Here is a 14,067-nt window from a genome sequence, read left to right as displayed (position 1 = left end):
ATACACTTTTTCATTAGCTTTCAAATGTAACCCTTCTTCGGTTCAGAAATTTTCTGCATTTTTGATCTGAAGAAAGGTTACCTTCGAAAGCTAATGAAAAAATGTATTGTTAGTCTAATAAAAAAGGTATCATCTGATTTTCTTTTCATTGTTTTGTTTTATTTCTATTTATTATCTTAAAAGGTGGACTAACACAGCTACCCTACCATTTTATATGTGTTTAGGAAGCAAAACAATGTTTTCTACTGATCCATTTCTAATACTTAGGAACCAGAAGCTCTCAAAAAACTTAGATTTCTTAGGGTTTCTTTTACCAAGCAACAGTAAAAAAGGCCCTACGACAAACCCACGCACCGAGGCCCCCCCCTTCTATCGCTGCACAGAAAAAAATTCCAGGTGGGGGATGGAAATCGCTGTGCAGTAAGTGAAATACTATCTGCATGGCCATGTCCTCGGGGAGCCCTTACCGCCACCTATTTAAGAGACAGTAAGGGCTCCTGCGCTACTCCGGCGCAAAAATGTTCTGAAAAGTCCAGCGTGCCAGAAATGGTGTGGGTTGGGGTAGGCACTACCACCAGGCTCCTGGAGGAGTCTGGCAGTACTGTTAGATTGGTACGCAACAAAATGGCGATATGAGTACTACCACTTTCTAAAAGGGGCCCTTAATTAGCTGACATTTCTATTTTATGCACATGAAACAGTTTGAGATTAATAATGCAGATTAGCTTCCACAGCAAAACATTTCTCTCTCCCTTGCACTCCCTTTGCTTGTTGTGCCCTTCCTTTCATGCTGCTTAGTCCTGTTCCATTCCCCACATCTTCCTATCCTTCCCCTAGCGCACCCAAACTATAGCAAATGTGTTCATGCATCCGTCCAACTGTGTTATGTTGGGGTTAAATAATCTGTTGAGAAACCTTGTGCTCATACCAATCCTGCAGAGCAGTGATGGAACATATGTTACAGACACTTGTTCTTCACATGAAGCAAGCTGGCTTTAGTTAGGGTTTCAGTACAGAGGAGGTGATTATTTTTTTAATATGTATATACTGTCTCAAAAATGTAAGCATCTTCCGAAATATAATGATAATAACATACCATCCAATATTCAGCTGGGGCAGTCAGATGATAATGCCACTGAAAATCTGGGGATGGCCCCAGTCAGCACTCCTTATCCAGATAGCAACACCTGCTACCTAGATAAGTAACTTTGAATATCAACCAGATTATTTGTAATATTACATACTTAAAATGCATACATAAATATAAACCTCTGAACATGCCACTTAACAGCTTCATCCCCAATATAGACTCTGTGCACGTAAATGTAATTCAGAACACTTAGCAAATACCCCAACCTGTTACTTTAAGGCTAAACTCATTTGCTAGCAAAAAATATTTTAAAAGAAAATTAATAAAGTTTTTAGAGGAAACGCTCAAGGGGTCTTTTACAAAGGTGTGCTAAAGTTTTTAGTGCATCATAAACGCTAGAGACACCCATATATTCCTATGGGTGTCTATAGTGTTTAGCATGCTCTAAAAACGCTAACGTGCCTTTCTAAAAGGACCCCTCCGCATAGTAAACAGTATGAAAGAAATTCACTGTGTGTTAGCAGCAACTGCTTATAAGTCTTCGTCAGAGCCACGACAGGCACTCTGCAGCAGTCAGCAAAGGCACAGGTCACACCTTGTAGGTAGCTGAATCACACGGTACTCTTCCAGATACACAGTTCATCAGTTGGTGGACCTTCTTAGGTCACTGGTCTTCTTTCCACCTCCACCTTCTTCCAAGGATTCCGACTCACTAACTCCCCAACTCTTCCCGCTCTTCCAGCGCCTCTCGGTCAGATGATACCAATTATCCTCTTGTTTTTTTCTTTGTGACCTTGGAAATGGTAACTTCTGGTGCCATGCATGCCTCCCTTCTCATCATCTCTGAGATAGAAGAGGAATAATTGGAGCACAGAGTGTCCTTGGCTTCAGAAAGCCTGTCAGTGATTTTCCACAAACTGAAGCTGACTCTGACACAGAGATGTGCAGGTCAGAGGTTTGCAGCAGCCATCTTCTAGTAACAAGATGTCAAAGGCTTGTATAGGCCAAGACCAGCAAGGGAGACACAGGGACATACCCCTACAACCTTCATAAGGATGTCCTAAGGCCACTTATTACCACTGTTTGGTAAAAAGGATCCTTGGTGTATGCTAAATCTATTTAACAAGCAATAACCTACAAGTTAGCATGTGTTAAATAAATTAATGTGCATTAAAAAGTTTCAACACACAGTTCCAGATATACTTTACCACTATAGAAGGGCATTTTTAAAAGAACATCCAAGTCAGAATTGGGACACCCTGCTAATAACTTCCAAAAAAAAAATTCTTAGCCATTTTCAAACAGGAAAAACATCAGGGCTTCCTATTTGAAAGTACTTGAGAATGTCCAAAATGAACAGCCATTTTCCAAAATAAAACATCCAAATTATGAACACACACAAAAAAAAACCAGGGACAAGGGTGTCTGGTAGCATTTGCACAAACATGGCCACAAAGACATCCCTGTAGAGCAGCCTAATGGTCACTGCTATGGTATCTAATCCACAGCACCCAGGTTCATATTCCACTGCAACTCTGTTATTTTAAAAGATGGGCTCTCCAGAGACAGAGAAATATTTACTGTACCTAAATGAGGAAATTTAGGATATCCAACAGCAATAATCAAATAAGAAAAAGTGTCCAAGTCAAAAAAGAATAACGTCCTAAGTTAGACCTGTTTCAGTCATGACCAGGGTATAAAAAGGTGCCCTGACTGAGTAGCTGACCACTGGAGAATTAAGCCATGGCCCCTCCTGAATGCCTCAGTTGTCATTCTCCCCCTCCATTACCCTTGAAAGTGAAACTGGAAAGGGAAATTAGGCTCCCTCACAACATCAGGTATTATGAGCATTCTGAACATAACATCAAGCAGGTCTGAGGTTTAACCTAGTGGTCGGTGCAGTAGACTGTAAAGCAGGTAACCCAGTTTCAAATTCCACTTCAACTCTCTTATTTTTTTAAACATTTAAATTGTGGGCTCTGCAGAAACAGAGAGATACCTACTATACTTAAATATTAAAGACACTTGAAAGCCTGAGACCTTAACAAAAGAATATAAGAACATAGAGTAAGAATGCTCATACTGAGTCAGACCAAATGTCCATCTAATCCAGTATCCTGCTTCCAACAGTGGCCATGCCAGGTTACAAGTACCTGGCAGAATCCCAGAAAGTAGCAAGTTACCATGCTACCGACCCCCAAGGATGTCTTCTATAATAACAGTTTATAGACTATACCTCCAAGAACTTATCCAAACCTGTATTAAACCTAGCTACATTAACTGCTTTTACCATATCCTCCAGCAATGAGTTGCAGCTTATGATCCACGTTCACCTGTCCAGCTCATCTCAGGATTTTGTAGATCTCTGTCATACCCGTTCTCCCCCCCCCCCCCCCCCCAGCTATCTCCTCTCCAAGCTGAAGAAACCTAACCGCTTAAGCTTTTCCTCATAGGAGAGGAGTTCCTTCTCCTTAATCATTTTGGTTGCCCTTCTTTGTACCTTTTCTAATCCACTATCCAGCTTATAATCGAATGAGAATAACGCCCAAGTTCCGACCTAAATCGGGAGATGGACGTTCTTCTCACAAAAACAAATAAAGCGGTATAATCGAAAGCCGAACTTTGGACGCTTTCAACTGCACTCCGTCGCGGATGCGGACAAAGTTGACGGGGGCGTATCGAAGGCGTGTCGAAGGCGGAACTGGGGCGTGGTTATCGGCCGAACAGAGATGGGCGCCCTTCGCCGATAATGGAACAGTTTTGAGCTAGAATTTAGGACACTTTTCCTGGACCCTGTTTTTTGACGAATAAGGCCCCCAAAAGTGCCCTAAATTACCAGATGACCCCCAGAGGGAGTCGGGGATGACCTCCCCTGACTCCCCCAGTGGTCACTAACCCCCTCCCACCACAACAAATGATGTTTCACAACTGTTTACTTTCACCCTCAAATGTCATACCCTCCTCCCAAGCAGCAGTATGCAGGTCCCTGGAGCAGTTGTTAGGGGGTGCAGTGGACGTCAGGCAGGTGGACCCAGGCCCATCCCCCCCCTACCTGTTACAATTGTGCTGCTTAATGCTATTAGTCGTCCAACCCCCCCAAACCCACTGTACCCACATGTAGGTGCCCCCCTTCACCTCTTAGGGCTATAGTAGTGATGTAGACTTGTGGGCAGTGGGTTTTGAGGGGGATTTGGGGGGCTCAACACCCAAGGGAAGGGTGCTATGCACCTGGGAGCTCTTTTACCTTTTATTTGGTTTTTGTAAAAGTGCCCCCTAGGGTGCCCGGTTGGTGTCCTGCCATGTGAGGGGGACCAGTGCACTATGAATCCTGGCCCCTCCCACGAACAAATGCCTTGGATTTATTCGTTTTTGAGCTGGGCGATTTCATTTTCCATTATCGCTGAAAAGCAAAAACGCCCAGCTCATACCTTGACGAATAAAACATGGGCGTCTTTTTCTTTTAAAAAATATGATCCGCCCCGCCCCTTCACGGACCCGTTCTCGGAGATAAACGCCCATGGAGATAGGCGTTTCTGTTCCATTATGCCCCTCCATATCATTTTTGAGATTTGGTGACCTTCAGCTGCAGTTGTTGCAGATTGCTTATTAAAGCTTTTTATATGACACTAGAAATGTGAAAAAGGAAGACAAAGTCCAAGGGCTGACTATATAGGAATATCAGGGTTTTTTTATTTTATTTTTTATAATTTGCAAAATCACAGACAGGCAAAACCACTTGTTGAAGCAACACAGAGAGAGAAACAAAGTCATAAAAGGTAAAAAGAATATCACTGAAGAAAGAATAGATATTCTAACCCTACATTAGACCATGAAAATAGGGGGAGAAGTGGCCTGAAAATTATGGAGTAGGCAAAATTAAGGGAGCCTTTTACAAAGGCGTACTAGCGGTTATAGGGGTCCTTTTACTACGGTGCGCTGAAAAATGGCCTGCGGTAGTGTAGGTGCAGGTTTTGGGTGCATGCAGAATAATTTTTCATCACACCTGTAAAAAAAGCCTTTTTAAAATTTTTGCTGAAAATGGACGTGCGGCAAAATGAAAATTGCCGCATGCCCATTTAGGGTCTGACACACAACCTGGTCCCAATTGTTTGTAGCACACCTGACTATCCCAGGAACTTGTTGAGACTCTTGGAAGGAAGCAGGGAACACAGCTGGGTTGGCAGATAGTAACTCTCTCGGGGTGGTCGGTCAGCAACAGGTAGTTGGCAGCAGATGGTCTCACTTTCATCCAGGTGACCCCAGTCAGTCAGCAGGTAGGAGCTCTCCCCAGCCGGGCAAGAGCATGCAGACAGGTAATGCCACAATTAACAAGCCTTCGTCATGTGTGAAGGCTCGTTAATTGTGGCATTAACGAGCCTTCACACATGACGAAGGCTCGTTAATGCCACAATTAGTGCTACAAACATCGGCTAAGCTTCTGAGGATCCTGTGCAGAAGGAATGGATCCTCAGAAGCTTAGCCGAAATTGGGTGGTGGAGCCGGTAGGGGGAAGAGGGGTTGGTGGTGGGGAGGCGAAGATAGTGGTGGGCAGACTTATACGGTCTGTGCCAGAGCCGGTGGTGGGAGGCGGGGCTGGTGGTTGGGATGCGGGGATAGTGTTGGCCAGACTTATACGGTCTGTGCCCTGAAAAAGACAGGTACAAATCAAGGTAATGTATACACATGAGTTTATCTTGTTGGGCAGACTGGATGGACCGTGAGGGTCTTTTTCTGTCGTCATCTACTATGTTACTATGTGGCTGGCTCGGGCCAGCTGACAGCAGCTCTCGTGTAAATTGTACAAAATAACAGCCAGCGGCCCTTATTATGACCAGGAAAGGTCTCTCATACCCTTTCCTCTGGTTTAGTCCCATTGCTGACTAGAACAACAAGTCTGGGGTTTTCCATTGTTGTGTCTTTGAGGGGCCAAACAACCAGGCCTTGGGCTCAGCAAACTGTTTTCTTCTGACCATGAGGTCCCAGTCTCTGCAAACAAGGTTGTTATTAACAGTTATTTTTGCCTTCCTTCAGTCTTGATTTGTCAGCAATCTGCCTAGTCCTGCTTTGAGAACAGTCCTGCATATGAACTGACATTGGCCTAAGTCTGTTATACAGAATGTCAGGATCATAGTGTTAATTAGCGCCTTATACAGGGCCTGTTTTGTCCCTATGTAACCTTCCCCTGAACATCTGATAACGGATCCTCTAAAACTGCAGACAACTCCTTCAGCATATTATTCTCTTGAGTTTATATTTGACACCCTTCAGCGAGTCCTGCTATGTAGAACCTATGTAGAACTTGATAAATAGTAGGTCTTATTAAAAGAAGGAATAGAATTCAGCAGAAACTTCAAAGTTTCTATATTTCTTGAAGTAATCAACAGGATTTATACCCACAACATTGGGAAAATTAAGTACACAAAGATTCAACCTTCTGTTATAGTTCTCAGTCTGCTCAAATTAATGCTGAATCACTTTTCTCTCATTAATTATTACAGTCACAATTTCTTTAAGCTCTTTAATTTCTAATTGTGTCTGCAGAACTTGCCCCATGCAATCTTGTTTAACTTTCTCCATATTTTGAGATAATAGGTCTACCTTACCATCAAGGTTAGAGATTTCACAAGTAGATTGCCAATCCAGCTCACAGGTACCTGGCTGAAACCCATTAGCAGCAACAATCCATGCTACCAATCCCGGGGCAAGCAGTGGCTTCCCCTATGTCTATCTCGATAGTAGACTATAAAAGTTGGAACTGGTCCAAACTTTTGCTGCTAGCTGAGGGAGCAGTTATGTTTTACTCTACAATGTATAAAATCACCTAAAAGTCAAATATTAGGATTTTGGAGCTCAGCTCCTTTATTGATTCCACATGGATTTCCAGTATTGTGAAATCTGTCATTCCCATGTCTGAGTGGCAGCATGTACACATGCAAGTTGCAAAATGCATCACCTACATGTGTGTCTGCATTTACATGTTCAGAGCCCTGCGTGATGGTACTCTTTGGTTGGATTTTGGCATTCAGAATGCTACTTGGTTCTTCCGGAGCCAGAAAGCTCCACCTTGAGTTTTTTTTCCACTCCAGTACAATTTACAAATGTATTTCCATACACTGTATAGGACTGTTGTACAGAAACATATGCTACAGGTTCTTTGACCCCTGAAGCAGGCTCACACTCCGAAACATGGCCGTGTAAGGTCTTTGATGTGTTGATATTGCTCACTGTATTAAAGGTCCTACATACTCCTTTCATGCTGCAGTACTCATTTTTTGAAATAGCTGTTCCCACTGTATGTGCCATAAAATGTCATATGTGTGTGTTTTGCATCTTTATTTTTTTAATAAACTTTTTCTTTATTGAAATTTTTAACGTAATTCCAAGTAAAAAAAAAACTTGCACAGAAATTTGATCGAACAAATAATATAAAAAAAAGAAGAAGCAAATACAATACTTGATATTCAAAATAGTCCTCAAAAAAGGATGATGGAGACGAGATAATCATAAAGAAGAAATTAGATACTACTATCCATAAATAAGGAAATAAACCCTAGAGGCCTGATTTATCATTACTTCTTAGCAAGATAGCTGATACAAATCACAGTTGAGGGTCCTGTGTCCCAATTACAGGGACTTGACCAGTGGCAACAACCTTGTTACTCAAAAACATAGTTAATTGAGATGGATCAATAAAAATATAGGTTTGAGATTGATATTTCACAATACATTTGCAAGGAAATTCAGAAAAAATAAGCCTCCCAGAGCCAAAGCTCTGGGACACATTAATAGGGATTGTCTCCTATGTTTTTGTGTAGCTTTAGCGACATTAGGAAATACTTGCACCTTCAAAAGGAAAAAAAAGTTGAAAGACAATATTTAAAATACAGTTTCAAGAGCCAATCTCTATCATAATCCAAAGTCATTGTAACTAAGAGTAGAACGAATAACTACCCCCTCTTTCGATGATACCAAAAAAGCTATTAAGTCCACCCTATCCTGAGAGATAGGAGATAAATGGTCCACTCCATCTCCACCTTCTTTCTTTTTAAAAGAAGGTAGATTAAAAAGACTCTGGATACTGGGGGGCAACGAAATGTGATGGTACCTTTAATACCTCTAGCATATACCTTTTATAAATTTCTTCAAGGGAGATATTAGGAATTGTAGAAAAATTGATCAAACGGAGGTTCCTCCTCCAAACAGAGCTTTCCAAGTTTTCAATTTTAGTTTCCAAATTAGTAGCTTCCTTCACCTGTGAAGCAGATTTTAACTCTGTATCCAAACCCTGAAGAGAGTTCTGTACAAGCACTATTTGTGATTCCTGAGAGTCCACACATTGTTCTAAAACACCAGTCCTAGCAGAATTTGTCAGCAACAGAGCAGACAGAGATTGTCCTAATGCAACAATATTATTCCAGATTTCTTCAAGAGAGAAAACTGCAGCTCTTACCAGTGCAAAGGAAGCTAAACTGGTCTGTATTACCTTCACTCCCAAGGCAGGAACCAAGCCTTCCCATGTTGAAGCAACCGTTGTCATACCATCGCCAGAAATACTTACTGTTTCTTCCCAGCCACTGAGTTGGTAAATAACGGCTCTAGCAGGAGTCTCAGTCACTGGAGGAGCGACCGCTGGAATTGATTCCTCAAGAATTGGCACAACTCCCTGTACAGCACTGTCTCTCTCTGCATTGCTGAATCCAGTGGCGGTTCTCACACCTTGGGGGACAGTGAAATGCTGCTATCCAGGAGTGGTGAAGCAGATGCTCCTACTCCACCTGCTCGCAGCGGATCCCCAGACAATAGTGTCACCGCAAAATCCTCCAACTTGGTCTGGACGAGCCTTGGGGTTGATGTAAGTGCCCCTGAAACTGGTGACACAGCTCTCCTATGGCGTTTCTTGGGCATAGTAAAAACAACGGAGGAGCAAACAGTGCATCGTGCCTCTAGGGCGCCATCTCTCCCCCTTGCATTTTTTATATATATTAGAAAAATTTACAAATGTAGGGCCCCTTTTAACAAGCTGCGGCAAAAGGGGGCCTGCGCTGCGTGCAGCAGGTAAAAGGAAAGTCTTGATTTCCTTCAGGAAATGGCCATTTTGTGGGGAGGGGGAGCCCTTACCGCCACCCATTGAGGTGGTGATAAGGGCCCCTGCACTAACACAATGGTAACCGGGCAGTGCACAGCCCTGCCTGATTACTGCCGGGTACACTCTGGTGCTACAAAAATGAATATATTTTTGTAGTGCTGTAAATGGCGGCACACTAGGAGTGGGAAGTACCACCAAGCTGCTACGGTAGCCCAGCTGTACTTCCTGTTTAGCGAGTGCTAAGCCAGTGTTGAGCTTACCTCCGCTTAGTAAAAGGAATCCTTAGTGAGTCTTTTGTAAAATTATTTGTACCTTTTGAACATCCCGATTTGGGCATCCTTTTTCTGCCTAGACATGTGTGCAAAAGTGGGCTTCATGTGTCTTGGATTGTCCATTCTAAGCAGTTTTTTTTTTAATCTGTTTGATTTTGATGCAATTGATATGCACCCCCTGACTGTTGTGGGTAGAATTAGCTGTGGATATTCAGTTTGGGCCATATCTGGGCACCAGCACTGAATATCTGGGGCTAATTGCAATTACACTGGCCGCCAAAGCTTTTACAGGTCCCGGCCGATATTCATTCAGGACCCATATGAGACACTTGGGTTGTGGGGCTCAGGGACAGACTGTTTTTGTTTTTTTTCTGTGGGGAGGAAGGGGCGATCAGGACCAAGGGGTGGATCAGAGAGACTGAGTCACTGAACATACTTATTTGGGTCCCAACCAATATTTACCTGGGGCCCACATAAGTGTCTGTTTTTGAAGGCGTATCCTGGGGGTTGAAGCAGACTATGGCCACAGTATCACACTCTTTTATTCATTTGATATGTGCTGTTTTGATTTATGTATTTTTATATATGTTTTGTTGTATTCCGCTTAGGTTTTTTAGGCAGAATGTAATTCAAATAAATGAGTTATTTTACCACAAGCTATGCTATTTTAATACAGGGTATCATTTTATGTAATGGGACTCTGTGCTATATAAAATAACCCATCTAAAACTACGCCCCTGAATCTTTCCTGTAACCTAGCCAGCATCGAATAGAATATTCTATACGAGGTGACATGCAATTCTTAAAAGTACACTAAGAGGCCCTTTTACCAAGTTGCAGTAAAAGGGGCTCAGCAGTGGCATCAGTGCGTGGATTTGCCATGTGCCAAGGCCCCTTTTACTAAAGTAGGTTTTTTTTTAAGGAAATGGCTGTGTGGTAAGTACAAACTTGCTAGCTGTCTGGATATTTCTACTATCCTCAAGTTTGGATGCAATGCCCCCACTCTACCCTGGCATTATCCGGATAGTGCTGAAGAAAATTCACAGATAGGGCTACCTTGTGCACTTATGTGGATAACGGTTCCCATGATCGGGTAACTGCCTTTGAATATCTGGGCCTTGGATTATATCAAAATGGGGAGAATTATCCTGTCAATATTCAGCCGTTGAGAGTCAGCATTTTTTTTTAACGCTGACCGTTGCTGGCTAAATTAGCCCCAGGTATTTAATACTAGGCCATGTGTGGGTACCGGCATTGAATATACAGGGCTGCCCAGAATGAAGCTAGCCACTGGAACTTAAGCGGGTCCCAGTCGATATTCATCAGGGACCCACATAAGTGTTTCTAGTGAGGTTCTTCTAGATCTTATCTCCTCCCCCCCCCAAAAAAGCAAAGTCTTCCCCCAATCTGTAACTTCTAACGGCAGTTTCGCAGTACTAGCAGGTACCACAAGCCTGCTGCTAGAGTTCAGAGCAACCATTTGCCTATGGAACCACAATGGGCAGGAGTGGGGGGGGGGGGGGAGATTGCTCTTGCCCTGAGATTCCTAGACTACCATCGATGTTAAAGGTAGGTCTGGGGGAGCTACAGGGTTTGGGGGAGGGGCATGAGGGGGAGGAGGAAGGAAGGGGGATTGGATCAGGAGGTAGGACTTTGGCCTACAGGAGGGGGATCAGATTTGGCAGGGGAAACTTTAGCTTTGGGGAGGGGGAGAAATTCAGGGAGGGCTTTGCTTTTTGAGGAGGTAGAGTGGACATGGGGTGGTTGACCTTCAAGGAGAGGAATGGGGGTTGAGAGGGGGTAAGATCACATGGTGGGGGTCGAGAGAAAGAAGTGACCTTGGCATACTAACTGACACTCTCCGGAAGCTATGTGGCAGCTGGTTGGTGTTCAGTGCCGGCTCCTGCTAGCTAAGTGACCAAAGTTAGGACAGTCTTTTATGTAGTCTTATTTGGTCACTTAGCTATGTGGGCATCAGCACTGAATATTGCCGGCCAGGGCTGGCCCAAGGCATGATGCTGTCTGAGGCAGAGCTAACATGCCCCCCCCCCCCCCCCCAGGCCAAGATGCTTCCACCCCGGGCGTTTTACCTCGTCACTGTCACATTCCAAACCCAGCAGCGATTCCTATACGCTACCCTGCTGCCACTGGCACCCACCTCTTCCCTTTACTGCAGCTGCCTGAGCCTCTGACAGGCGGCCGCAGTAAAGGGAAGAGGCGGATTCTGGCAGCAGCAGGGCAGCATATGGGAATCGCTGCTGCTGCTAGGTTTGGAACCTCACCGTGATGAGGTGAAACGGCGTGAAGGGGGAGATGCCGCTTCTGAAGAATGCTGCCTGAGGCCCTTCTTCAGGTGGCCTAATGGTCGGGCCACCCCTGTTGCCAACACCTTCATAACACCCTGCTGCTCCCAGCTCTCCTGCTCACTTTAAAAATGGCTGGTTGTGCCAGTATTAGCTGCACTGCCCACTTAAGTGCATCTGAATATCGGCAGCCAGCCTACATAGCATGATTAAGTGGGCAGGATCCTCTCCTATCTGCTTAAATTGCTTTGAATATTGACTAGTTTGTTTTTAATGTGTCCAGATCAATGAATCAGTGGTTCAATCTTCATTTTCACAAAATAATTTTGACATTGACTTAGGATATATTATGCAGAAACATAAAATATGATGGAAGATAAGGACTGTACAGCCCATTTGGAATGCAAAATTTACATTTCATTTATTATACTGATAATTGTCGTTCCCTTCTCTCCTTCATCTCCAGCAGTAGCAATATATTGGTATTTTATAAACTTTGAAGTACACTAGAATTCACATATGAGATTGGAATCCAAAACTCCCCAAATGGTCTTCTACAGTAATATTTAAAAAGTTTTACTTTTTAGGGTGGCAACAAAATAATACAACCATTAAGTCAAAAAATGATCAAGTTCTATTTTGAAGTCTTTTTTCTAAGCTAGTGCCTGTATTTTTTATTTGTTTGTGTATTTGCTACAGCCATTAGACTTTGAAACAAAGAAGGCATATACATTTAAAGTCGAAGCATCCAATGTTCACCTTGATCATCGGTTCCACTCAGTTGGTCCATTCAAAGATACAGCAACAGTAAAGATCAATGTTCTTGATGTGGATGAACCTCCTGTGTTTAGCAAGCCTTTCTACACCATGGAAGTCTATGAAGATACTCCAGTTGCTACCATTATAGGAGCTGTTACTGCTCAAGACATTGATGTGAGCACCAGTCCTGTTAGGTTAGTAGAAGTTTCATTACTATATACCTCAGTATATTTATTACATTTTAAACTTCATATGTGCACCTATAGAATTTTTTTTAGGTGTCACACAAAATAATTTTTTTTCTAATTTTTAAGATCTTAATTTACAGCCTTGCTCACAATTTTGGTTGTGATTGATTTAGTCATTTTTTAAACTATGAAAATCTTTCATCCACCACACAGTGCTTCTGTTTTTTCATTTATCCCCCAAATGAACAAAAATGGTGACAATATATTTTCAGTATTTTTACTGACATGTAGCTCAGCAATTTGCTTATTAATATATAGTGGGGATGTACATTTCCATTTTGTTTGGTTTTGTTTTAATTTTCTGTATGCTAAAATTTCTAGTGTACACTAAATTCTCCTAGGACAAGCGGGCCTTCTTATTCTCACATCTGGGTAACGTTATCCGACAGAATCCGGTGCGGGTGCTGACTAGCGAGTACAGTAGAAAATTCTCGCAGCATTCTACCGCATATGCACTGGTGCCTTCCTGCTGGTCCTCCAGTCTTTGTTTTTCCACAGAGCTGAGAGGATGTGTTCTGTGTTTTCTCTCTCACGCTGCGTTTTTAGACAAAGACTTGTTTGTGCCTTCCCGTGCAAGTTTTTTTTTCATCTTTCAAGTATATTTTTTGCTTCTATTTTTCCCTTAACCCTTCGTATTTTGTTAGATTTTTCGGCTCCTCAAGTATTCTTTATTTTTGGGTGTGGCTGCGTGATTAGTCTGCATCCCTGGCCTCAATTTGAACACTGCCCTTTTTTTACCTGTTCAAGATTGAGGAGTTTAATTTAGCTGAGATACTTTTTTCGTTGTCACAGAAGACCCCTAGTGGCGTCAAGTGGTGCGCCCAATGTAGATGGGTGATTTCTGCTACGGACCCGCACAATTGGCTCATCGGCTGCCTTGGGCCAGATCATGAGCCCTCTGATTTTGACCTCTGTTTAAAAATATAGGTGAGAACTCAGCGGGTGCAACTAGCTGAAATGGAACATCTTTTTGGCTCCTTGAAGGCCGGGCCATCGACTTCGGCACCAGCAGCATCGACCTCCATGGCTGCTCCAACTTCAGTATCCACTAGGAGTGCACTGGCATCGAGTGGGTCTCCACCTGCCTTGACACTGGGCGCTGGTAGCAAGCCTCGGGATCAGTCAGCATAGGGCCAGACAGAGGACCCGTACAGTTGCAGCAGCGTCCTCATCAGCATTGGGGAATCGAGGCTCTATGCATCAGGGGAACTCCTCGACGCATGGTGCCAGGAGCACTGGGACATCAGAACCTCCTATACATGAGAAGCACTGGTGCTGGGAGGAGTGCTCCCCCTCCTTGGAAGAGGTG

At 43.3% G+C, this 14,067-nt stretch overlaps 1 protein-coding gene across 1 annotated transcript in view; it reads left to right on the top strand.

Annotated features, from left to right (window-relative positions):
• LOC115472887 (cadherin-12-like) overlaps positions 1 to 14,067 on the top strand; it is a 195,481-nt gene that overhangs the window by 51,596 nt on the left and 129,818 nt on the right. Inside the window, exon 4 of the mRNA XM_030207377.1 lies at positions 12,451 to 12,704. Coding sequence (XP_030063237.1) covers positions 12,451 to 12,704 — 254 coding nt within the window. The remainder of the gene's footprint in view (positions 1 to 12,450; positions 12,705 to 14,067) is intronic.

The sequence above is a fragment of the Microcaecilia unicolor genome, chromosome 1 (genome assembly GCF_901765095.1).
Source record: "Microcaecilia unicolor chromosome 1, aMicUni1.1, whole genome shotgun sequence".
NCBI lineage: Eukaryota > Metazoa > Chordata > Amphibia > Gymnophiona > Siphonopidae > Microcaecilia > Microcaecilia unicolor.
Note: the sequence above shows the minus strand (reverse complement) of the source record. Positions and strands in the feature narration are given on the sequence as shown.